The sequence below is a fragment of the Protopterus annectens genome, chromosome 10.part0 (genome assembly GCF_019279795.1).
Source record: "Protopterus annectens isolate FY-2018-M chromosome 10.part0, PAN1.0, whole genome shotgun sequence".
Lineage (NCBI taxonomy): Eukaryota > Metazoa > Chordata > Ceratodontiformes > Protopteridae > Protopterus > Protopterus annectens.
This window is the reverse complement of record NC_056744.1, coordinates 1,409,710,985-1,409,738,074: the sequence shown is the minus strand read 5'-3', so window position 1 is coordinate 1,409,738,074 and position 27,090 is coordinate 1,409,710,985. Positions and strand designations below refer to the sequence as shown.

General features: G+C 41.5%; 1 protein-coding gene across 2 annotated transcripts in view; it reads left to right on the top strand.

Annotated features, from left to right (window-relative positions):
• Window positions 1-27,090, top strand: part of SYDE2 (synapse defective Rho GTPase homolog 2) — an 862,822-nt gene that overhangs the window by 292,020 nt on the left and 543,712 nt on the right. For both annotated transcript variants that reach the window (XM_044086034.1, XM_044086035.1), the window contains exon 3: window positions 15,479-16,596. In XM_044086034.1, the coding sequence (XP_043941969.1) occupies window positions 15,479-16,596 (1,118 nt within the window). The remainder of the gene's footprint in view (window positions 1-15,478; window positions 16,597-27,090) is intronic.

Here is a 27,090-nt window from a genome sequence, read left to right as displayed (position 1 = left end):
AAAAAAATATTGATGATATGGTGTTCCTGTGGAAGGGCTCACAAGAAGAACTGGATAAGTTTCTAACAGAGATCAGAGACAGCATTAAGTTCCTGTCCTTCACCATCTCAGACATAGGAAGCAAAGTGAACTTTCTAGACGTGACGCTATCCCTGGACACTAAAGAGAACAGGTTCTCGTCCACTCTCTACAGGAAACCCACCCACAGAAACAACCTCCTTGACTACAGAAGCCAGCACCCAGGCTTCATGAAAAGGAACATCATCAAGGGCCAGTTTGTCTGGCTCAGCCGTCTAGTCAGCAACGATCAGGAGTTCACACTCCAATGCAAGTTACTGACCCAACTATTCAGTGACAAAAATTACCCCCCTCAGCTCATCAGCAAAGCTGCCACAGAGGTCACAGAGAATAGACTCACCCGGCACAAGCCCATCCTCACCTATGGTTTCTCTGAACCAGTGAAGGAAGAAACGACACCTCAGCTGCGTTTCTCCATCCCCATCAGTAGTGACAGCACCACCATTAGTGAAACCATCTCTAAGTACTGGGGCATCATCACCAGCAACACAGAACTATACAAGACCCTAGGGGAGGCACCTATATTTTGCTACAAGAGAACCAACTCTCTTAAAAGACTGTTTGAGAGGCAACCAACAGACCCAGACAAAACAGGCCCACCTAGCCTAGTTGGCACCCACCCCTGCGGACAGTGTGTATGCTGTAAACATATCCGCACCACCCCCTCGTGCCAACTCCCACAAAGGAGTACCCCATACTCTTTCAGACATCACTACGACTGCAACAGCAGCAACGTAGTGTACCTAGCCAACTGTCACCACTGCCCAAGCTTCTATGTCGGCATGACCTCTAGAAAGCTCAGTGACAGAATTAAAGAACATATGCAAGCAATCAGGAAAAATGATGGCTCCAATGCACTAGCCAGGCATACCCTCACCTGCAGCACACCCCCAGCCATCAAATTCCTAGTGTTAGAACAAGTACACACATTCATACAAACTTCCAACATCTTCCTGGAAGTACAAGAACTAAAATGGCAGGTAGAACTCAGGGCAGACATTCCCCCTGGCCTAAATGGAAATTTAAATATCAAAAGCCTTCTTAAATGGCTCAGATAAAATTCACACAAGGGTTACCAACCCCCACAGATCACATACACATCTTCTTAAATGGCTCAGCTAATTTCACACAAGGGTTACCAACCCCCACAGATCACATACATATCTCCTCTTTACATGGCTGCATGATTAGCTTGTCTCCTCCTCTTTTTAACTGTGCTATAAATACTGCAAGTAAAACTTTGAAAAGTAGATTTCTGAAGAAGTTCATATTGCTCAATAAAAGCAGCGAACGAAAGCGCTTAAATCTACTTTCCGTGTCAGCATTTCTTTGCTCCAGACAGGCCACCCTGGCCTCACCACAAAGTATAAGTTTCATTTTCCTGGTAGTAGCAATATATATATATATATATATATATATATATATATATATATATATATATGTATATGTGTATTTATATATATATATATATATATATATATATATATATATATATATATATATATATATATATATATATATATATATATATATGTATGTGTGTGTATATATATATATATATATATATATATATATATATATATATATATATATATATATATATATGTGTGTATATGTATATATATATATATCTATCTGTGGATATATATATATATATATATATATATATATATATATATATATATATATGTATGTATGTTAATGTCTCCAAGTAGTAGGGTTTCTTGGGGGTAGTGACATGATAGCCAATGCAGGATATGTTACCTATGGGAATGTACATACAGATGATGTTAATGCATTTATTTTTATTAATTTGCAATTTTGAGTTTTTAATGAGATGGCTGTATTACATCTATGGTGACATTCAACTCAGATTTATAGAGTGCAGCTACTCCACCCCCCCTTCCTCGAAGCACGATCCAGCCTGTGTATGTTGTACCCATGTGGTAACACTTCATTGTCTTTAGTGTTGAATCCAATTCAAGCTTTGCTTGGACCATTCCCCAGAAGTTCCTAGAATCTTCATTCACAGATGTAGTTAGCTAACGTAATCAATCCACATAGCTAAGGTTACTGGAGCAGTGATCAATATGATTAACATAGTACAGTTGAACTTAACATAACAGTAGATGTTTCCTCCATTCCTCTCTTTTTAGTGTGTTTTTTTATGCCAGGGTGTGGACATTTTTTTCGAAGCATTGTCCTTTCAGGGCTCAACCCAAATCTGTTTGCTGGAAGGAAAGCTCTGAAGGGCTTTGTACCCAAATTTGTATTTTACTCATCTCAACTTTAGCTGGTTGATAGTTTGGGTGTGTGGAAGGTTCCCTTAAGCTTTGCAGATTGGCTGGCTGTTGTATCATTGACCAGAAATAACCCATGTACCTTAGGCTACTGCATCAGTAGTCATTCAGACGTCTACTGTTATGGTAAGTTAAACCAACACAACTGTACTGTCTTCTGCAGGGGGCAGCTTGTTAGTATTTTCTCTTCTGTTATCATCTGCTCATTTTTTTCTTGCATATCTGCACTGGAGCCATATATTTCTCCTATTGTGACATGAGATGACCTCACAGGCTTCATATATTGCTAATTCTTCTTCAGTTAGCAAGGTTTCAGGCTTGTGCCCATTGTTGACGATCACAAGAGACCTACAACAAGTGCACCTGAGCAGCTCTCATGGGGGGGGGGTGCATTTAGGAGCATCTGTATCTGCCTTTCCTCTCCCTTGTGCATGCTGCTGAAGTACGCTGGAGGCCAAGTTGAACCTAAAGATCATTCAGCTCCCTGGCACAAATTTAGAAGATTATGTTAATACCATGCACTATTCTCCCCATGCTTCTGTCCTTATTCCAGCAGGACTTGCTCTGTTAAATTTTGGAGGGTGTGCATGGTCTCAGTGTCCTATTAGCACTTGGAGAGCTAGTCCAGGAATTGGACGTCATTTTTTTGTTTGGTGGTACTTGTCCTTGTGAGCAAATATGCACTCCCGATTTATTCAGTGTATGTTAGTCCATTTCAGAGCTCGTAGTCCTTTCTGCATTCCCTGTGAATCATAAATTTGTTGGAGATGAGAATTGTTCAGTTTGCCCTGCAAAGATTAGCACACTTCCTGCCCTGCAATCATGTAACTTATTTGGGCAGTGTGTTTTTCTCTTTGCATGTCAATAAACAGTGACAAATGGGTTTGTTTTCCTTCTTCTGGGAGGTATTAATCCTTTGGAAGTGGGCTTTTTTGGCAATTCATATAGCTGTCATTGACAATCTCTTGTTGATTTTTTAAGCAGTGATCTGCTCTCACCAACAAAGATGACCCAGTCAGATCTTCTATTTGGTGATTCTTGTTAGTGGATCATTAGTCAGTGTAAAATCCACAGATTGCTTTTATCCACTCCCAGTTCATGTGCTCATTAGCAGAGAGGCATTCACCAATGCTTGACCCACTGGTGTCCTTCACTCTTCCCAATGTACCTCTGCTTCTTTTCCTCCTTTCTGGAGTGCAATAGATGCTGGTGAGACTAATTTCTGCTTGCTGTTTTTTGGCCAAAACTGCACTGATCCTGCTTGCCATAAACATGGGTTCATGGCCATACAAACCATCAGTCATATTTTAAGCCCTGTTGTATAAGAAAGTTATAGAACTTTACAGTGGGTCATCAGTCTCCAGGAGGGACTACCTTGCCCTTAATGTCTGCTGTCTCATCCATCAGGGTCTAGCCAGTCATCCCTCAATCACCTGTAATAGCTGGAGCTCCAGTGCTTTGTAGTGATGGTGTTTATATTTTGTGGGCTGTTTAGGAACCCATCTGTTCAAAATACTGTAATAGTAACTGGATCTAGTTCTGCCTCTGGTTGGATTAAAATTGCTTCTGCAGCAGTGTGACCTAGAGAGAGTTATGCATCACTTAACTTCCCCTTGTCAGTCAAGCCTTTGCTTTCAATAGCTTATCTGTCTTTTCCAGTTGTCATAGTCAATGAATGCTTTCTTTTTTACTAAAATTGTGGAACACCTTTCTGAGTATTATTTTTTTCATTAAATACCTCCTGTGAAATCCCCTGTCTGTGAGTTGGTTTTAAATTCCTGCTGTTAGATGCTTTTCTGAATAACTCCTGTCCAATTCATCAAATCAGAATTCCCTGAAGAGATGAAAAAGAATGAGTTAGAAGACCTAGAGCAAATCAAGTGAGTAAACAAGCTGTTTGATTTGAGTCATGGATGGAGTAGCCAGAACTGTGGAAATGGGTTTGAGGAAGTGTTAAAAAAAGAGAAGGCAGACAGTGTGGGTAGAGAGAAAAGTGAGGCTAACAATTAGGACAAAATATAGAGCCTATTTGATATAGAAAGGGGAGGGGTGAAAAAATGCAACACAAGGGGACAAGCAAAAAGACAAAACTGTTGGCAAGGTCAGCAAATTAAGAACTGGAAGAGGAAGTGCCTGCAGAGCTCAAGAAAGGAAGAAAGGACTTTTTAGCAGAAAGGAGAGAGTGAGAGAGAGAACTGGCCTGTCAGAGCAATGATTGGAGGGAGATCACAGGACACTGGGGAAGAAGCAGAGGTACTACATAAATGCTTTGCTGTAGTCTTCACACAGAAAGCGAGAGGAGTTGAGAGTGCTGTAATGAGAAGGGAGAGCAAAGTTTACGGACAGTAAGCTAAAGGGAGCTGGCAGCCCTTAGGAAGGAGAAATGGGTTTTCTCCTATAGTTCTGAAGTTTGGCCAGTGTGTTTGCAGGATCCTCCCTCCACCCGACAGAAATCGGATATCTTCTTCAGATCACTGGCAAGTACAGAAATGAAAGAAGAGTACTGGAAGAAAAGCAGGTGTGGTAATGTTTTTAACAACTGTGGAAGCAAAAGTTGAGTAGAGAATCCTTCGGGAAAGGCTGGTAGCATTTCTTGGTGACATCCGAAGAACAGCAACCAAAATGGGTTCATATCCAAAAAACAGCTGCCATTCAAACCTGATGCCATCTTATGACAGCTTCATTGGGAAGTGCCAGCTGACATAGTTTATCTGGACTTCAGAAAGACCTCTGACACAGTCCCTCACAGAAGGCTGAAGACAGGAAGGGTTGGGGATAGGACCAAGACTGAGAACTGGATAGCTGGATGTTTGAATGATAGGACACAAGAGGATGATGAAAGAGAGAGTCAGGATTTAGGGAGGTAACTAGTGAAGTACAATTGGGGGCAGGGGGTGAGGTAGTGATGCAGTCCTAGGTCTAGAACTCAGTGTGGTTGCCTCTTTTTTTGCTGATGACACAAAGGCACAGCATTGCTGAATGTGGGGATTGGGAGGATATAACAAAGAATTTGGAAAAATCTTAATAAGCTGGTGGAAAAATTATCATCTGAGGGAAGTGGAACTGATGCTAACAGAGCAAGAAAAGGGTCCAGATGTGACTATCACACCTGGATTGCAGTGCCGAGCACAAGAGTGTGAACAGAGTGGCAGGAACAAACAGAATGCCAGGGCATTTTTTCATGAGGTTAGATTCCAGAAGTAAAGGCTTTCAGTCTGAAGAACCTTGGTCAGATGACACTTTGAGCACTATATATAATGTTAGAAGTCATGTAAGGAAAAGGACATTGGGTTACTGTAACAAATGCAGAAAGATTTGTGAGGTGGAGGAGACTATGATGAGAAGCTAGAGTTCTTCTCACTTGAGACCAGAAGAATTGGGCGGGAGGGGGGTATGCACTTGATGGAAAAAATCTTGACAGGAAGATATGAAGGGGGGCTTTCTGAACAAGGACAGGTGAGAATGGAGGGAGCACAGACAAGAGAGTACAAGGACCAACTACTACGTATATCTTTCATAGTATTTGTGGACCCATGGAATGGGCTACTGGAACTGACGATGGAGAAGGCATCTGTGGAGGTATTTAAAAGGATTTGGAATAGGTGGAAAAAATGGAAACTAGGGCAGGTGGAGAGGTCGGATATTAAAATAATTAAGGCAAAACAGAAAAACTTGTCTATTTCTGTTAGTAAGCAAATGTAATATATTGTCCAGTTTCAGCTGAATGAAACCCATAAAAGAAAACATTTTTGCCTGGAGGGGTGGGGTGAGCATACCGATTCTTCTACTGTTTCATAACTTAGGTGAAAACTATGCAAATTACATCTCTGCCAGTGTGCAGACAGGCTGCACTGACATTGAATTTCTATAAGAATGGTAATCAGAAAGTTCATCTTCATCGGAGTAATTTGAACAAATTGAAATCCCATCCAGTTTTCATTTTATCAAGCATAAAGGAAGCCGTTTTGAGTTTCTGGCATTCTTTTCACTTTTCTTACCTGATGTTTCACAAAAACTGGATTTGAGTGGTACTAACCCTTACTTTATACTAGACGTCACTTTGTTCAGAATCTCAGCCATTCTACCCACTCATCAATCTTCTTTAAGTACACTTGAAACCTGGAGAGTTTATTCTCCATACTATGGATGTCTGCCAACAACTTTATTACTATCCCAATAAGAGGTGCTTCATTTTGTACCCCCTAGCATCCTTCATTGTTGCTTTTGCCAGATACAGGGAGGGAATGGGTGAAAATCATAGACTGTGTTGTTATGATTTTGCCTCACAGAATCAAAGCTTTTGTAGTTACCTTACTTAAACCATCTTGCAGATGTCTTCCAGAAAGCACTTAAAAATTTCTCAGCAGTCAGACATACGTTAACCAATGCAAAGAGGGCACCTATTAGGTTAATTACAAGATCGGTTCATCTGCTGGTGACACTATAGTCCTGCAGTGATTAGATAAGAAAACAAACCAAAGAAGTGATATCACAGGTGGAATTTAAGTCTTTAATATCAAGAGGTTAAAAACAAGATAAAATAATAAAATGAGATGAGCACTTTCAGCATAACGCATTCTTCAGATCTAGTCTCAGTCAGTGAGTGCGGCATTGAATGGGGGCATTAACCAGTCATAATCATCTCCTCAGGCGACGCCTCCTTAACATAGGTTTAAGGGGAAATAACTCATTCAGTACTGGATGTTTATCAGCCCTTAAATCAGCTATCCATTTACTCTCTTCAAGCTCAGTAAATTCCTGAATATTTCCTCCTCTTGGATTACTGTATACCCATTGCAATGCCATAAATCGAAAGTTATGTCCAGGATTTGAAATTATATGTTTACTTAAGGCATTGGTGGATACTTTGTTTCTAATATCCCTCAAGTGTGCTTGAATTCGGGTTTTAAATGAGCAGTTGGTTGTACCACATAAAAACCTGCACATTACTGTACATTTTCCCACATAGACTATGTTCTTAGTCTGACAGTCTTCATAGGCTCTAGTTGTATAGTGTCTGCCTGTCACGGGATGTTCAAAAAATCCATCCGGTAGTATATAGCTACATATGCTGCAGCGTCCACACCTGAATGTACCTGTTTTACTGATCACAGGGATATTTTTCTTGGGAAATGAATCCTTACAAAGTTTAAGATTTGGTTTGTTCTTATAGCAAAATCTATAGGTACATCACCTAAGATTCTCCGTATGTTGTCATCTGCTATTAACATTTGCCGTTCTTGCTTTTAAATTATGAATGGAGCCAATGTTGCTGCTGTAAGTTATTGCATCTCATATTGGGGTATGCTTCATCTCTTTGTTTATTCCCATTCTGGGTCCCCTATGGAAGTATGGTTTGCCCTTGGTGCTTCATAGCTGTAAGGCTTGACATGCTATCATATTAATTTCACCATCTTTATAGCCTCTTCCTGACAACTCTTTCTTTGATTCAAGTGCATCCCTTTCATAGACGTTATCGTTGGTGTTTAGTCTGGATTGCCATAGGAATTTGTTCTTAATGACCTGTGGAAATATTTGCTTAGCATGCATACTAGTTATATGCAAAGAGTTGTTCCTCCAGCATTCCTTCCTATCCATCAGTGTCCTTTAATATAGTTACATCTAGGAAATCAATCCTAGATTCAGATGTTCGGACATCAAAGTCCAAAAAAATCAGTGGTGTTTTTTACGTAGTCTATGAACATATTGAGTTGCACTTTGTCACTATATATATGGCACAATGGGAGATGGATTTTATATTTAAAGATACTAATCAATGGAGGAGACGTTTACTGTATTATAGGAGATGTGTTGATATTTTTTTCCTTGGGGGAGTGACGAAGTGCAACTCAGTATGTTCATAGATTACCTAAAAAAAACACCACTGATTTATTTGGTTTTGATGTCCGAACATCTGAATCTGGATTGATTTCCTAGATGTAACTATATTGAAGGACACTGATGGAAACATAGAGACCAGTACTTATAGGAAGGAATGCTGGAAGAACAACTCTTTGCATCGAACTAGTATGCATCCTAAGCACATATTTCCACAGGTCATTAAGAACAAATTCCTATAGCAATCCAGACTAAATACCAAAGATGACGTCTATTGTGCACAGCAACAGTTATCCCACTCCAGACACGGGGAGACACCACTGATCCCAGGAACTATCGCCCTATTAGCCTGACGAGCCTGGTCTGCAAGGCCATGGAACGTATCATCATGGAACTCATAAACAAAGACACTGGTAACCTCTAAAGTCTGGATCCCACCCATTTCTTGTGAAAGGCAGATCATGCCTCCTGAACCTGATCGACTTCTTTGAGGCAGTCACAAAAGCCGTAGATGAGGGTAAGGTGGTTCCCACAGCCTATCTTGACCTCGCCAAGGCTTTCGATACCATCTCCCATTCTGGAATTATAGCTAAACTCACTAAACTAGGTATAAATCCCTACGTCACAAGATGGGTTGCCAACTGGCTCACTGACAGAACCCACACTGTAAAAGTTGCAGACTCCAAATCTGACCTCAAAGCGGTGACAAATGGAGTACACAGGGTTCCATCCTGGGACCTCTTCTGCTTGGTATCTACTTCTCTGAAGTACAGGCTAACACAGAAGGCCTCTGGCTAACGAAGTTCGCAGATGACTGCAAACTAGGAGCCATAGTCAAGTCCTCAAATGATGTGGACATCCTACAGAAGGGCCTCGCTGAGAAAGATGCCTGGTGTCAGAGCCATGGCCTCAAGCTCAGTGCCAAAAAGTGCAGTGTCATCTTCTTTGGCAAAAACTCTGTACCCATGAACTACCACATAGGCAGCAGTCTACTTAACACCGAATGTGTGATAAGAGACCTTGGGACCCAGGTGGGACAGTAGTCTCTCCTTTGATAGTCACATCGCCACAGTAGTCAGGAAGTCCTTCTATGTGGCACACCTCATCATAAAAGGGTTCTCATCCAGGAAAAAAGAGGTGTTGCATTTAGCATTTTACCTTAAATGAAGACAAGACTCTTCTTCCTCTCTTTCAGTGGTATTTATTACACACGCGTGGGAGCCTCATGGAAAGTGCCAGGAACACTCCCTGAAAAAAGGAATGCATAAGCTTATATGCTGGTAATACTGCTGACAGTACAAAAATATAAACTAGACCATTTAAATTAGTACAAAAGACAATTAACCAATCAGTGGTTTACCCGTAGGCTTACAGCAGTTCACATTACTACATCTGTAGGTAGAAGAAGAAAATCGGATGCACTTCCATATAAGGCACACTTCCTGCTTTCAGGCAGGCTCTTGTTTTTCAGTACTTTTCCACTATTCACAGTTTACTCTGAGTTTGCAGTACAAAGTCCATCTTAATGCATGCAGATTGTCACATACTCAATTTCCTTAAGCACATACTTTGGCCGTTCATATTCTACAGAGGTTCCCGTCTACTCGACACTCATTAGACCCATTATAGAGTACAACACCCCTTTTGGAGTGTACCTCACAAGACATCTGCAGCAGATGTAATGGCACAGAAGTGCCTCACAAAGAGGATTACTGGCCTCAAACAAATGCCCTACACTGACAGTCTCAAAAAACGCCTACTCCGAGGTGATCTCTGCCTAACATATAAAGCTATGTCAAACCCAGAGCTGTTGGACATGCTACACCTAAAGCAATCCCAATCCCTCCGAGCTACACGCTACGCTCTGGGGACCTAAACCTTGTCACCACAATAAACAGGACATGCTGGAGGGATAGATTCCTGTCCCAGAGATTTCCCATACTCTGGAACAGGCTACCCATCTGTGTCAAGCAAAGTTCTTCATTAGCACTCCTCAAGAAAAATCTTGATGAGTGGATGGGAAATGGGAAATACACCCCAGGGATCACTTCTGTGTCTCTGCTCGACAGTGGCACAGGAAAATAACTTTCTTGGGTGGTGTAAGCCAGGGAACCTTGTTGGCTAGGCTTACGTAGGCCCTTGGGCCGATAGTCTAGTACCTATCTATGAACTTATGAAAGGGATGCACTTGAATCAAAGAAAGAGTTGTCAGGAAGAGGCTATAAAGATGGTGAAATTAATATGATAGCATGTCAAGCCTTACAGCTACAAAGCACCAAGGGCAAACCATACTTCCATAGGGGACCCCAGAATGGGAATAAACAAAGAGATGAATCATACTGCAGTATGAGATGCACATTAACATTCAGCAGCAACATTGCTTCCATTCATAATGTCATAAGCAAGAACTGGCAAATGTTGATAGCAGATGAAAACATATGGAGAATCATATGTGATGTACCTAGATTTTGCTATAAGAACAAACCAAATCTTTAACTTTGTAAGGATTCATTTCCTAAGAAAAACATCCCTGTGATCAGTAAAACAGGTACATTCAGGTGTGGACGCTGCAGCATATGCAGCTTTAAACTATCTGATGGATTGTTTGAACATCCTGCGAAAGGCAGACACTATGCAACTAGAGCTTATGTTGACTGTCAGACTAAGAACATAGTCTATGTGGGAAAATGTACAGTATGTGCAAGTTTTTATGTGGGTAAAACCAACTGCCCATTTAAAACCTGAATTCAAGCACACTTGAGGGATATTAGAAGCAAAGTATCCACCAATGCCTTAAGTAAACATATAATTTCAAATCCTGGACATAACTTTCGATTTATGGTATTGCAACAGGTGTACAGTAATCCAAGAGGAAGAAATATTAAGGAATTTACTGAGCTTGAAGAGAATAAATGGATAGCTGATTTAAGGGCTGATAAACATCCAGTACTGAATGAGTTATTTCCCCTTAAACCTATGTTAAGGAGGCATCGCCTGAGGAGATGATTATGATTGGTTAATGCCCCCATTTAATGCTGCACTCACTGCTTGAGACTAGAAGGCTTTATGCTGAAAACGCTTCTCATTTTATTATTTTATCTTGCTTTTAACCTCTTGATATTAAAGACTTGCATTCCAGCAGTGGTATCACTTCTTTGGTTTGTTTTCTTATCTAATCACTTTGTCCTAAGAGTGATTTCACTGGTACTGCCGGTTTTGTTACCATAGTCGTACAGGGCTGCAGATATGAAGGTGCCAGGAAAATTTATGATGGACTACACGTACTCAGCAGTCACGTTTATGAGTTAGTGCTCCTAAAAGCAAGATTGCATAGTTTGGGGCTGAATAATTTTAGATTTTGGGGAGGATGTTTTATTGTAAATGCACAGGCTTTGTGAACTTGCCATGAATAAGAGTGAGGAAGAAAATGTGTTTGGGAGGAATATATCCACTGGTTAGTCACTAGAATGCTGGTGTTCATAATTTGAGTAGGAAGTAGATTCAGAGAATTCGATTCACTGTCCATTAAATAGAGAACGGAGAAGGTTTCATTTGTTTTGTATGTTTCTGACAAGCATACTCACAAAATTGGAATGCAGGCTACAGAAAGGCGTTCAACGCAAAGCTGTCAAAATGGATAAAACAGTGAGAACTGCGGCATCAGGAACAAATTTTTTAAAAATAAGAATAAAGATGAAAGAGGTCATGACTTTAATAAACTGCACAGGGTACCAATGTGGGGGCAAGCATTAAAGAGGAATATAGACTGTTGGAGAGGAGACATGAAGGGAGCTGAAAAGAGAACTTTTCAGTCCTAGATGCATAAATGGTGAATGAACCTTCATGGATTTAAGACCCTGTGGTAAAGCATAATGCATCATTGAGCATAAGGGATTGCTGGAAACTGAGGAAATGATGGTGCAGCATTCCAGGGTTTGACCATCTCCGCTTCATGGACTCCGGACTGCTTTTGTGTTTTCCTTTCACAGTTATTGCATATGGTGACATCTTTAGAGAAAATTTTGGGTTATATAGATTTATTTACTGTGCATATTGATTTTGATATGTAAAGCTACTTTGCTTTAAGATTTAAAGTGGTAAAATTCATAAAGTAAATAATGAGTTTGTATGTGCTGCTCCATTAGTAATTGTCTTTACATAAGTAGCAGCTGTGGTACATTGTATCCTGATAACCTTAAGTATATCCTTAGCATGATTCTTGAGCATTTTCTAAAAAATCAGGATAAAAGGACCAGTATTTTTTTCAATATTGTGTCACAAGAACATTCTGCATATAATTTATTCTGTAATTTATCGCAGACCACTTTCTGTATGTTAGAAACTATATAAGCTAGACTCACAGTATCAGTGGCACTTTTGTTCAGCAAGGCTAGAGATCTCATCTGAGTAGAAGTGATTCATTTTAATATGTTTATTTTATCTGAAAATGTGAGTATTTGCACAATTCAGTTATCTATGAAGCTGCAAGTTATAGTGCAGGTACAAGTGATAGTTTTCTCCAGGCTCATCTGAATGTTCAGTGATGCTGTGTATGTTTAAGTCAGCCAGTTTGCTCTATAGTAATGCAGATTGAGAACTGATATGCATCAGGTTTCATCTGACTACAAGGGACTGCTTTTAAGATGTTCTCTGTCTTTGTTTATGTGAAATATTTTGCATATCTGTATAATTCACTTTCTGTGAAAGTGTATAAATTACGTAGAGAAGGCCAGTTTTCTCCCATCATCATCCAAGTGTTCAGTAGTAGTGTGAATTAAAATTGTAGATCAGTTAGTTGGCGCTGTCTTAATGTAACTTTGGAAATAGTATACGTAATAATGACAAATATTTCAAGTGTTAGGGTGTTCAGTTCAACAGTGATGATTTTTTTAATCTCACCAGCGTATGCCATATATTTTGTGTAACTCTTCTATGACTTTATGAATGGAAATACAAAAGTAGGTATAAATGGTGGACAATGTTTAGTTTATCCCGTCACTATCAATCAATATTACTATCATTTTATTTCTCACACCCTGCAATTTCAAAACACGCCTGTCTTAACTGGCAAGTCACTTGGTTAAATAAAACAGCTGATACGTTATAGTGCCATAAGGAGCTGTCTTTATCAAGTGGAAATAAAAAGAAACCAAGGTGTCGTGTTGAGAGTTAAATATTTTTTTTGCTTTGACATGTTTCAAGATTATATAATTGCTTTTTTTATGTTGCAGTTATGTCTGTTATCCATACAAAATGTCCATTAATATGTTGCTGTCGAAAATCATAAAATGCTTTCATTGGTCTCTTAGGTAGTATTTTAATGTGGGAAACTCTTCTGGTAAAGAAGTGTTTAAAGAGGCTTGCACACCCAATGTTGACATGAAACCTGAGCACAAGTTAATGCTGATGAGTGATTTTTATTTTTGAAACTGTCATAGCCTCAAATGAAAACTTTTTATAGGTAATGGAGTATGGAGTGCAGAGCTTCAGACAGTGAAGTCTGATTTGTGGGCCAAGGTTACATGTGGTGATATGTTCAGTTGTAGCTTTCCAGCAAGCTTAAACTGCTATATTAACGGTTTTGCTACTTGTTTAGATTGGAAATGAAGGCCATTTGCGTTCAGGAGTTTTAATTTGTTTTAGAAAAGCTTGACTGTATTTTTCTGAGCACTATCACTTGATTTGTTGAGGCATTTTTTGGTTGCCAATTATTTTGTACCATTTTATCTAAAAGAAGTATGAAATGCATAGTATGAATGTAGCATGTTAAATGCAGAATGTTTTGAAGTCAGCTTTATGCTTTACACTTGTACAGTGAAAGTGTAGCAGGATGCCATACAGAGGGGGGTGACAGTTGAACATGTATGTTCTGTTTTCTATTGGTTCACTGTACTGTAAGCCAGGTGTTTCACATATGTGGCATGCTGATACCATTTTTGTTTTATTAGGCAGGCTGACTCATATGTGCTTACTCTTAACTTCAGCATTCATTAAAAGTACTTCATATTTTCAGCTGTGACTTTTTAAAAGTCGCACCCCATTGAAACAAGCATCCCACAGTGCTACTGATTCTACCTAGCAGAATGCTGGTGCCAGCCAAAAGTAAGCACTGTGCATACATTGATGAATGTGTTAATAGTGTTGTAGACCTGAGAAGTTTGTAATGAATACTTGTAGGTACAAATGAAATGGTTTTAGGTTTTGGGAAGGAGTCTTTCATATTTATCTTAGAATTATAAGGTATGGTGAAGAAAAAGGGTCAGATTGTGTTTTCCCCCTAGCATTAGTCTTCATTGTGTGTACCCACTTTTGTGTGTATGCAGTGATTGGTGTAGTCATTTTGATGCATTGATGTTGCTGATGGCAGCATCCCTTGATTTTTATTGTAATAAGCATTGCCCTATAGTAATATGCCATTTGTTTATGGAGACATGGTAAGCTTTTTTACTTTAATGTTTTTCCTGTTTTTTCAAAAAAAAAAAAAAGGTGGCTTAAAAGTGGCTTCACTATGCCTCATGACTAAATTCTTGGGGCGTTCCATTAATAGACAGTTTAGTATGCAGTGATTTATAGTTGTCTAGCTATTATATAATCTTTTCATTCTGTCATTCCCTGTTCAATTCCTTTCATTTCAGGCTCGGGGATAACCGTCTGTCCCAGGATTCATAGATTTGCACACACACACACACACACATATATATATATATATATATATATATATATATATATATATATATATATATAAAAACACACACACTTGTGGGCAGTTTGGAAGATTGCCAGGTTTACTTATAGCATGTCTGTGAGATGTGGGTTGAAACTGGCCAACCCATCGAAAACCCTCACAGACCAGTGAGGTCATACAGACTATATAGAATGCACACCAGTTGATAACCATACTGGGGAACAATGCATTATTGTTGCCCAGTGGTTGACATGACATTTTATAATGACATGGCAAGCCAGCCTTAGTAATTCAAATCTCCCTTTAAAGGGAGTCATAGATATGACTTTCTGAAAGTTGTTTTGGCATTCTTATCCCTTCCATCGAAACTGCACTTTGACATGCTGTTCAGTGCTGGGCAAACAGCTGGTATTTGGTAGGTTTGTATTCAGTTTGTATAATCGGGTAGCATGTTGAAATGCTTTAGTTACATTTTTTGAGACATGTAGCAATTACTACTACTTCTCTGTGACTTGTTTTTGTAAAAAATGAGACCTTTTCAATCAGTACTTAATGCATGATGTTTCTTTATCTTTAGCGGCTCCTGGTACATATCTTTCAAATGGAACGGACTCTGCAGCAGCATTTCCACCACCTTCCAGTCCTAATCCTTCGAAAAAAGTAGGGTCAATAAACTGGTCCTTGCCAGAGAAGATAAAATCTCCAAGAACTGTGAGGAAACTCTCCATGAAGATGAAGAAACTGCCTGAACTAAGCCGTAAGTTGAGCGTCAAAGGAACTGCAAGCCATAATGGTACAGATAATCACTCTGTGTTATCTAAAAGTAAAAGCCACAATGGACAGGAATCAAGCCATGGGTCTTTGTCACCAGCTGGAAACACAGGTGCTGCTAGCAGGAATGTTATAAGCCGTTACCACCTGGACAGTAGTGTCGTATCTCAGCACAGCTGCTATAAGAAGAAACATACAGGGGGCTCAAAATCTGCTAGCAAAGGTGGTTATCTCAGTGATTGGGACTCCCCAGAACTTGTAGCTAAATCAGGCAAGCATAGCTGTGAAGGTAAGTTTGTCCGAGGAAAGGAGGAACCTGTAAGCAACAGTCATAAACCTCAAGGTACCGAAATAGACATTGATGCATTCAGACACTACAGCTTCATTGATCAGCCAAAATGTTCTCATTATATTTCTGGACTCATGAGTGTGCACTTTTATGGAGCTGAGGATCTAAAGCCACCACGGATGGACTCTAGGGATGTCTTCTGTGCCATCCAGGTAGACTCTATAAATAAAGCTAGGACAGCCTTACTTACTTGCAGGACAACATTTTTAGACATGGACCACACCTTCAATATAGAACTGGAGAATGCACAGCACTTAAAATTAGTAGTTTTCAGTTGGGAACCCACTCCTCGCAAGAACCGTGTTTGTTGCCATGGTACTGTGGTACTTCCTACTCTTTTCAGAGTAATAAAAATGCACCAGTTGGCTGTCAAATTGGAACCCAGGGGGTTAATTTATGTGAAACTCACTCTGATGGAGCAGTGGGAGAACTCACTGGATAGCCCGGGTACAGACCGGGAACCTGTAGTGTTTGGTGTAGAGGCGTGTAAAGTGGTTGAAAAAGAGAATGCTGGATTAATGGTTCCCTTGCTGATCGAAAAGTGTATCAGAGAAATTGAAAAAAGAGGCTGTCAGGTAACTTGAGAATCAAGTGTTTTGTTTCCATTTTTTAATATTATATGGAAGTATTTCTCAGCATACGAGAGACAGATGAACTCTGGAATGAGACAGTGTGCTTTTGTTTCATTCTTCTAAATTTTGTAGCAGTTTTAATGTTTGAAGTAACATATAAAACTTTTTGCTCCTGGGTGTAATTGTAGCCTGGGGTTTTCCACACAGTAGAATCTGGGATTTTTTTTTTTTTTTTTAATCTGCAATAAATTGAAATATTATTTTACTGTTGCTTACATTGATAAAGAGGATATTGCTGTATATTTTTTTGAAAACAAATGACAGACATGACAGTACTTAGAAAACTGGAAGGCCTATTTTCACTGTTTTATACTCTTTGAAACTTTGGTTCTTGAGTTTTATTTTAGACGCGAGTAGCTTTGTTGATTAGTGACTTCATATTAAAATGTTGCTTTAGATTTCAGAGAAGCTGTTTGATACTTCCTAGTGGAAGAGAAATCTTGTTCTTTTTGCAGTTACAATATTGTATTAGAAACTGTGTTTAAAAAGAGTTAATGTCATATGCTTAAGAGCAAAGAAGTCAAATGGATTGCAGCTTGAGGACAGAAAGGTCAAATGTGGGTTTGTGGGTTATCTCTAAACATTTGTATCTTTGGTTATAGTGCAGTTTATTTTTATGACAGTATCAGGGAAAATATTAACTAATCCTTGCAGTTCTGCAGTATGGCAAAACATATTTTAATTTAAAAAAAGGATTTTTTCTTTCAAAATACAGACACAAGTCAACTCTTTTATAGCAGTTTGTCATTGTTACTGGTGCTAATATTCTGTTTTTCTGCAAATCAGTCATAATGTTTGAATTAACTGTCGGTGTGAGGTAAGTAAGTCTGCAGTGATCAAGGTTGAGTTACCTGAAAATGCTTTGACTTGGATTACACCTTAAGATCACTGCATATAAATGTCCCCCTCTATACTCTAGGTTCATAAGTTAATAGGTAGGTACCAGGCTATCTGCCCGAGGGCATATTTAAGCCTAGCTAGAGTGTGTTGGCTTTCGCCACCCCATTGATTAACTGAGCCTTTCTCAAGCAGAGCCATTGAAGTGATCCCGAGGTGTATTTTCTGTTACCCATCCACTCATCAAGGCTTCTCTTGAAGAGTGTTAGAGAGGGGCTCTGCCTAATGTAGTTAGAAATTTTGTTCCAAAGCATGGGGAGTCTCTGTGACAGGAATCTATCCCTCCAGCATGTTCTGTTTATTGTTGTGGCAAGGTTTAGCTCAGTAGAGTGCATAGCTCGCAGTGACTTGGATTTCTTTAGGTGCAGCATGTCCATCAATTCTGAGTTGGACATAGCTTTGTAAGTCGGGCAGAGATCACCTCTGAGTAAGAGATATGCCACTGAGTACAGCTGGAGTTTTTTCAGTCGGGCTGCATAGGACATATGTTTGAGGCCAGTAATCCTCTTGGTGAGGTGTTTTTGTGGTCTTTCCAGCTGTTGGAAGTGTCTTGTGAGGTACATCCCAAATGGGGAATTGTACTCCCTGATGGGTCTGATGAGTGACTTGTAGAGGGGCACTATAACCTCTTTATTTCTAGATGCGAACCCCTTAGTAATTAGATGGGCCACATAGAAGGATTTCCTAACTACTTTGGCAATATGATTGTCAAAGGAGAGATTACTATCTACCTGGGTCCCCAAATCTCTTATTACCTCTTCTGTATTAAGGGGGCTGCCACCTGTGTGGTAATTCGTGGGTGTTTTGTTTTTCCCCAAACGGGATGACTATGTATTTTTTGGCATTTAGCTTGAGGCCATGACTTTGACACCAGGTGTCTGTCTCAGTTAGGCCTTTTTAAAGGATGTCCTTGTCAGCTGGAGAGTCAGATGTTCGTGTTACCCTGCTGCAGTCATCACACTTGGGTTATCCTGTCGTCAGGCGGTCCCGCAGTCGGCTGGATTTCCAAAGTCTAGGTCCGATGTCGGTTGCTGTTGCCTTATCCCTGACATCAGTGCGCCAGGGGTACATATACTGCAACCGACGCCATTTTCTTCAGTCTTTCTTGCCGCGTGGTGCCCGAAGCAGAAGCAGTTTGCAAGTGTCGGTCGGCCGACTCCTGAGATTGTCAAATTCGAATTTCAGACCGAAGTCTTCTATAAAGCTAAGTACCCCGTTGGGGAAACTATTCTTGCCTCAGACCGATGTCAGAAAAAGTTAACAATTGTATTTCTTGTGGGAAGCAAATACCTCATAAGGATTTTCATTCTTATTGTATACCTTTCCTAGGCCCTGATCACGACGTCACTTCTTGTTGTTTTTGTGCTAGGTTTAATAAGCGTACTATTAAAAGACGATTTGATTTCGCACAACACTTTTTTGGTAGAAAATTTAACTATAACATGCCGTCTGAGCTACCGACTACCGGCGTGCACAAAAGCGCAGGGACAAGGACCGACAGCCCAGGCCTAAGCCCAATTCCGAGGCCTCGGTTGATCCGGCCTCCGGTTATCAGTGAGGCTCCGACGCAGCCCCTGACTACTGCAGTTCAGGAACCCGAGACCGCTACTGATATTTTGACGGAATGTACTAGGCCGACGCAACCTTTAACTTCAGGCCCTTCCGACGATTTACCTTCCAAGGACGTCAGTGCTTCAGAAACGCCATCGGTTTCTGAAGGTGTATTCAGACCGATGACTCTTACAGTCAAAACGTTTTCCAAGTCGAAGACTACTTCTAAATCAAAAAAGACTACACTTCATTCTCCTGTTCAAGGCCCTATGCCTAAGAAACAGATGCTCAAAATGGCTGAAGATTTGACTTCTCTTATCAGGGGTTCTCAGCCTCCTCCTGACAAAAGGCCTAGACAAGAGGAAGATTCTGCTTCCTCTGAGCAACTGTCTATTTCTTTGGATTCCTCTGAGGACCAAGATTATTCCTTCTCTCCTTATGAAGATTCTGATGCTGAGGATTCTATTCCCTCAGCTTCTCCTCCTGAAGACTACTCTTTTGGGGAAACTTTACACACTATGACGGAACATTTTCACTGGGAAGGTCAGGATTACTCTGATTGCAAGAAAAGGCTCAGAGAGTTTCTCTTATTCCCCCAACACAGGCCTCTAGCCATCCCTCCCGTTTTGGACATTGTGGATGATGTCTATTTAGAATCCATTTTCAACACAGACTATCTACCTCCTGCTCCGGCCAAGCCTGACAGATACTACAGAGTTCCTGATTCCCACAAATTTCTTTACAAAAGCCCAGTAGCTGACCCAAAGACCATCTCCCAGGGTCCCAAGGGGGATAAGGCTTCCATGGCTAAAAACCCAGTACCTTCTGAAAGGGATTCTAGAGCACTAGACATGTGGGGGAAAAATGTTTACACCTCAGCCACATTAGCTGTGAGAGCACTAAATTGTCAATTTCATATGCTTAAGTATCAGCAATTTCTGATCTCTCAGTTAAAACAAAAGATAACCTCCCTCCCTCAACAATCTGAATTGAAAGAAGTACAGGATTTGTTGCACGCCACCGAGCAGGTGGGCAAACATACCTTACAATGTGGGTTTGATTCTTTAGAGGCCTCCTGCAGAGCAGCTGGCACTGTATAACTATACGTAGACATGCCTGGTTAAAGGAACAAAGTCTGCCTGATCATGTTAAAGCAAAACTACTAGATGCTCCCTTACAGCAGGATGTTCTTTTTGGAGTTAAAGAAGAAGAAGTTTTAAAGAAAATGGAAGATAAGGCGAAATCAATGCAGACAGTCAAAGATTTCCCACAAGTACAAACCCCTCGATTCAGCAGAAACTGGCCAACAAAAAATTGGTCCTTTCTAGCCACTGACAGACCTCAGAGGGGTAAATACAGCTGACCAAGGGGCAGAGGACAACCACAAGCCCAGTATAAACCTCGCCAATGTGGCACTAGAACCCAGAAGGGAGGAGAAGACAGGTCTCAATCCACCAGAAGGCAAACTCAATGACTTGCACCTCAGCTGGCCAAACAAAGCTCTTTTGTCAGTCCCCTTGGGGGGAAAACTAGCACTATTTGCAGACAACTGGCACATGGTCACAAAGGACAAATGGGTCCTAGACATAATTTTAAGAGGATACAGATTCCACTTTCACACCTTACCAATGAAAAGAGGAATGCCAAACCTGCCACAAAATCAAAGGGCAGAGGCTCAAAAACAAATTACAGCTCTCATGACCATGAGAGCCATTCAGCGGGTACCAACTCAAGAGCAAGGCCAAGGATTTTACTCAAGGCTCTTTCTAGTACCCAGAAAGGACAATGCTTGGGGACCAATTCTGGACCTTTCAACTCTAAACACTTACAAGTCCCCAAATTCAAGATGCTAACACTACAGCAGCTACTTCCCATGTTGGGCAAGGAAGCATGGCTGGTAACGTTGGACCTCAAGGAGGCATACCTGCATGTCCCTATCAGACAAAGTTGCAGAAGATACCTCCGTTTCATTGCAGGTTCAACCCATTATCAATTCTCTGCACTGCCCTTTGGCTTATCTACTGTGCCCAGAGTTTTCACAAAATGCCTGGCACCAGTAATTGCATACTGCAGACAAAGAGGAATTCAAATATATCCATACCTGGACGACTGCCTCATCCAAGCAGAAAGAAAATACATTCTCTTACATCATCTGGCTTTTGTGAAGCATCTACTAAATTGTCTGGGGTACACAGTAAATGAAAAGAAGTCAAAACTAGTACCCTCACAAAAAATGACATTCCTGGGTGCCAGCTTGGACACAACGGCCCAGAAGGCTTATCTTACACCAGACAAGCAACTTCAACTGACTCAATATTTCAGGACAATGGCAACAAAGACCCAGTTAACTGCAAGAAAAATTCTGCAGGCTTTGGGCTTCATGGCATCTTGCATTCTGATAATACCATTTGCAAAACTGCATATGAGGAAATTACAGTGGTACCTAAAAAGCATATGGTCTCAACACAGCCACAGCTTGGACACAGTGATATCTCTCATTCCCTGCCTTCAACAGGAATTTCTATGGTGGGCACAGGCATGTCACCTCAACAAGGGTCAGCCTTTCACCTTGCCCCCAACCAGGCAAACTATCACAACAGATGCTTCAGACTATGCCTGGGGGGGCACACATGGCAGGGCAATGATCCAAGGCCTATGGACTGTAGAACAAAGAAAACTGCACATAAATCAAAAAGAGATGCTAGCTGTACAGAAAGCTCTGACAGCCTTCAAGGATCTACTACAGCCAGGACAACTTGCAATAAAGACGGACAACACCACAGTGATGTGGTACATAAACAAGGGGGCACACATTCCTACCCTCTTTGCAGGCAAGCAATAATCTTATGGAACACAGCTCTGGCCTACCAAGTCCAGTTACAAGCTCATTTCCTGCCAGGACAGAAAAACACATTGTCAGACGACCTAAGCCGAAACATCAAAGATCCCCACGAGTGGAAACTAGACCCAAAAATATTTACAATGATAACTCAAAAATGGGGCCTTCCAAATATAGACCTGTTTGCCAGTCCTCAAAACTACCAACTGACAAAATTCTGTACAAGGACATTCCACCATCAAGTTTGGAAAGTGGACGCTCTCTCCTTCAGTTGGAAAAACCTGACAGCATATGCCTTTCCTCCATTACCTCTTCTCACAGAGGTTCTTTTGAAGGTCAAAAAGGAGAAACCTTGACTGATTCTCATAGCCCCAGACTGGCCACGCACTGGTACCTGCTATTGAATAATATGGCTCACAGCCCACCATGAATATTGCCTCAAATACCTCATTTGCTCACGCAGCAAAACAAACAGATTCTATACAGCCAGCTCAAAACCTTAAACCTGGCTGCATGGCAAATCAATTAAGCATCCAACCAGCCCCTCTTTCACAAGCAGTACTGGATGTCATTCTGGAAGCCAGGAGGCCAAGCACCAGGAAGGCTTACTCGGACAAATGGAAAAGGTTTTCTGCTTGGAACCAAGCTAAAGGCCAAGACACAACTCAGCCTCATATGCCTCACATTCTACAGTATTTAGCTGAGATGTTGCACAAAGGACTTTCCTTTTCCTCAATTAAAATCCATGCTTCAGCTATTTCAGCTCACTACGACACGAATCCACCTTTATTTTCAAATCCTCTTCTAAGGCAGTTCCTCAGAGGGGCAAAAAACATTAGACCACCTAGAAGAGCTCCTACTCCAACATGGGACCTCAACTTTGTTCTGGAAAAACTAACGCTACCTCCCTTTAAATCAGCTTTCTCTGCAGACCTTCAGTTCCTATCTTGGAAGACTGCCCTGCTCCTGGCAATAACTTCTGCCAGGAGAGTCTCAGAATTACAGGCACTTATGGCAGTGGAACCTTTCCTCATTTTTCATCAAGACAGAGTTTCTCTATGAACTAATCCTTCCTTCATGCCTAAGGTGGTTTCCAGTGTAGCTTTAAATCAAACCATCCACCTACCCACTTTCTTCCCCAATCCACAGAACAAAGGTGAGAGACTCCTGCATTCCTTGGACATTCACTGGCAGCTTCGTTACTACTTGGACAAAACTAAGGCTTTCAGAAAAACTGACCAGCTCTTTGTATCCTATGCTACAGCTTCTCAAGGGAGGGCCATATCCAAACAAACCATTTCTAAATGGATAGGCCATTGCATACGGTTCTATTATACCCATCATGGGAAACCAGTTCCCCCCTACCATTAGATCCCACTCTACCAGGGAAACAGCTACCTCTACAGCCTTTCTCAGGGGGGTTCCTACCAAGGAAATTTTAGAAGCTGCAACTTGGAGTTCTGTACATACCTTCACCAAACACTATCACTTACCTCTGTATTCTAAGTCCAGGACGGGCTTCGCCACTGCAGTCCTGCAGGACCTCATGGCCTCCACTAACCCTCTGATACCTCCACCCTACCTTAGCTTTGGGACTCAACCCAAGTGTGATGACTGCAGCAGGGTAACACGATGAACATAGTACAGTTTTGTACCTACCATAAATGTAGATGTTAGAGTGTTCACCCTGCTGCAGTCCAGGTTACCCTCCCTCCAACCCCTCTCATCTACTGGCTAAATCTCTGCTATGCCTTACTGATGTATTTGCTTATAGCTGAAGGGATTTTGTGTTTGTACAGTGTTCTCACCATTTTGTACTAATTTGGATCACCTTTTTGGGGGCACCTGACATCTGGGGCAAGAAAATCTGAAGAAAATGGCGTCGGTTGCAGTATATGTACCCCTGGCGCACTGATGTCAGGGAATGAGGTGACAGCAACTGACATCAGACCAAGACTTTGGAAATCCGGCCGACTGTGGGACTGCCTGATAACAGGATAACCCAAGTGTGATGACTGCAGCAGGGTGAACACTCGAACGTCTACATTTATGGTCGGTACAAAACTGTACTTTATGGCTCCCAGTTTGCAGTCATCAGCGAACTTGGTTAGCCATAGTCCTCCTGTGTTTGCCTGTACTTCTGAGAAATATATGCCGAATAGTAGGGGTCCCAGAACTTAGCCTTGCAGGACACCACTTGTGATTGGTTTAGAGTTGGACCTGGAGCCCGCTATTCTTACCGTGTGAGTTCTGTCTGTAAGCCAGTTGGCAACCCATTTTGTGACGTAGGGGGTTTATGTTCAGGCTGGTGAGTTTTTCTATAATACCCGAGTGAGGAATGGTGTCGAACGCCTTGGCGAGATCAAGGTAGGCTGTGTGAACCACCTTTCCCTCATCTATGGCCTTGGTGACTGTCTCGAAGAAGTCAACCAGGTTTAGTAGGCATGATCTGCCCTTAACAAAGCCGAACTGGGTCGGGTCAAGTGTTTGGAGGACCCCAATGTTTTTGTTAGAGTTCCATGATGATGCGCTCTATAGCCTTGCAGACCAGGCTAGTCAGGCTTATGGGGCGATAGTTACCAGGGTCAGTTGTGGCCCCTCCTTTGTGGAGCGGAATAACCGTTGCTGTGTGCCATTCTATGGGCACGTAGCCTGTAGAGAGGCTGAGGTTGAACAGCGTGTTTAGGTGGGGGGGTAGTTTGTTCTGTAGTTTGTGCAAGACGCAGCCTGGGACACCATCTGGCCCCACTGATGCTGTGTTTTTGGCTTTTGAAAGGGCTGTTTTCACCTATGCTTCTGTGATTTCCAGGACACTAGACTTTTCTGGTATTGTTGTGGGCCCTTTTGAAGGTGAGAGGGAGGTGAAGTTTGCACTGAATCTGTATGCCAGGATGTTGGCAGTATCAGTAGGTTCAGTATATTTTGTGCTATTTTACACGAACTCAGAGCATATCTGCGAGTTGCCACTTAGATTCTTGACATAAAGAAGGCTTTGTGGTTATATTTCGAATCCTTGGCTATTTTTCTTTCGAAGTTAGCCGTGGATGATTTTATGAGGGACCTTAGTTTCTTACTGATACTGATGGGATGTCTTTCCTTCTTGGGATTTGCTTTTTTTCTGAACTAAATGTTCATCGTGTTACACTGCTGCAGTCATTACACTTGGGTTATCCTGCCGTCAGGCGGTCCTACAGTCAGCCAGAGTTCCATAGTCTTGGTCCGGCGTCGGTTGCTGTCGCTTCTTCCCTGATGTCAGTGCGGCAGGGGTATATAAGATGCATCCGATGCCATTTTTTTCAGTCTTTCTTGCCGCACGGTGCCAGAAACAGAAGCAGTTCGCAAGTGCGGGTCAGCCGTCTCCTGAGATTTTCGAAGTCGAATTTCAGATCCGAAGTCTTCAATAAAGCTAAGTACCCCGTTGGGGAAACTTTTTTCTTGCCTCAGACCGATGTCAGAAAAAGTTAATAATTATATTTCTTAAGCAAATACCTCATACGGACTTCCACTCTTACTGTATTCCATGCCTAGGCCCTGATCACGACGTCACTAGTTGTCGTTTTTTTGCTAGATTTAACAAACGCACTATAAAAAGACGTTTTGATTTTGCTTTGCACTACTTTGGCCGAAAGTTCAGTTATACTATGTCGTCAGATCAACTGACGACCTCAATACCGAAAAACTGCAAAGACAAGGATAAAGACAGGCATCCAAGGTCCAAAACTGACGAAACCTCTTCTAGGCCAGTCGCCGGTTCTCGGTAAGGCGCTTTCGCAGCCCCTGACACCCACTACCTCAGAGCCACAGGCCGCTTCCGACTCCCACATGGAGACAACTAGGCCTCTGGAAACTCAAGGTATTGGGCCTATGGAAACTAATCCCTCCGATGGGTCTGGAGCCACTGAGCAGGCATCGGCTTCTGAGGGTGTTTTCAGACCTTCACAACTTACCATTATAATAATAGCCAATACAAAGGTACCATTAAAGACAAAGAAACAAGTACAGCATTCTCCTGGACAGTCCTCCATGCCTAAGAAACAGATGCTTAAAATGGCCGAAGACCTCATTACTCTAATCAGGGGTTCCCATCCCCCTCCTGAGAAAAGGCTTAGGGAGGATACAGAATATGATTCCTCTGATCAGGTTTCCATTTCCTCTGATTCCTCTTCAGATCAGGGATACTCTCTACCCCCCCCTATGAGGACTCTTTTGCTGAAGAATCTATCCCTTCAGCCTCTCCTCCTGAGGATTATTCTTTTGGGGAAACTTTACATACCATGAGGGAGCGTTTTCATTGGGAAAGTCAGGATTACTCAGAATCCAAGAAAAGGCTCAGGGATTTCCTTTTATTGCCTCAGCACAGGCCCCTGGCTGTTCCGCCTGTGCTAGATATTGTGGATGATGTGTTCTCTGAATCCAGCTTATCTCCTGATTCTTTGCCCCCTGCTCCAGCCAAGCCAGATAGATATTATAGAGTCCCTGACTCTCGCATGTTTCTTTACAAAAACCCTTCTGCTGATCCAGAAACTATTTCCCAGGGTCCAAAAGGTGTTAAGGCTTCCATTGCAAAAAATCCAGTACCGTCTGACAGAGATTCCAGAGCTTTGGATAGATGGGGGAAGAAGGTATACACTTCTGCAACTTTAGCAGTAAGAGCTTTAAATTGCCAGTTTCACATGCTTAAGTACCAACAATATTTAATGGCTCAGTTAAAACAGAAAATGCTTGCAAGCTCAGAAGATCCTGATTGTAAAGAAATGCAGGATTTATTGCATGCAGTTGAACAGGTGGGAAAACATACTCTGCAATGTGGTTTTGATTTTTTAGAGGCCTCTTGTAGAGCCGCAGTTACAGGTTCTGTGATTCGAAGACATGCTTGGTTAAAAGAACAGAGTTTACCTGATCATGTTAAGGCAAAATTATTGGATGCTCCTTTACAGCATGATACCTTGTTTGGTGTTAAGGCAGAAGAGGTGTTAAAGAAAATGGAGGATAAAGCTAAATCTATGCAAACAGTCAAGGATTTCTTACAGATACAGCCGGGTTTAGCAGAAATTGGCCAACAAAGAATTGGTCCTTTCCAGTGTCAGACAGGCCACAGAGAGGCAGATACAGACACCCAAGAGGCAGATCTCAACCCCAAGGCTCAAACA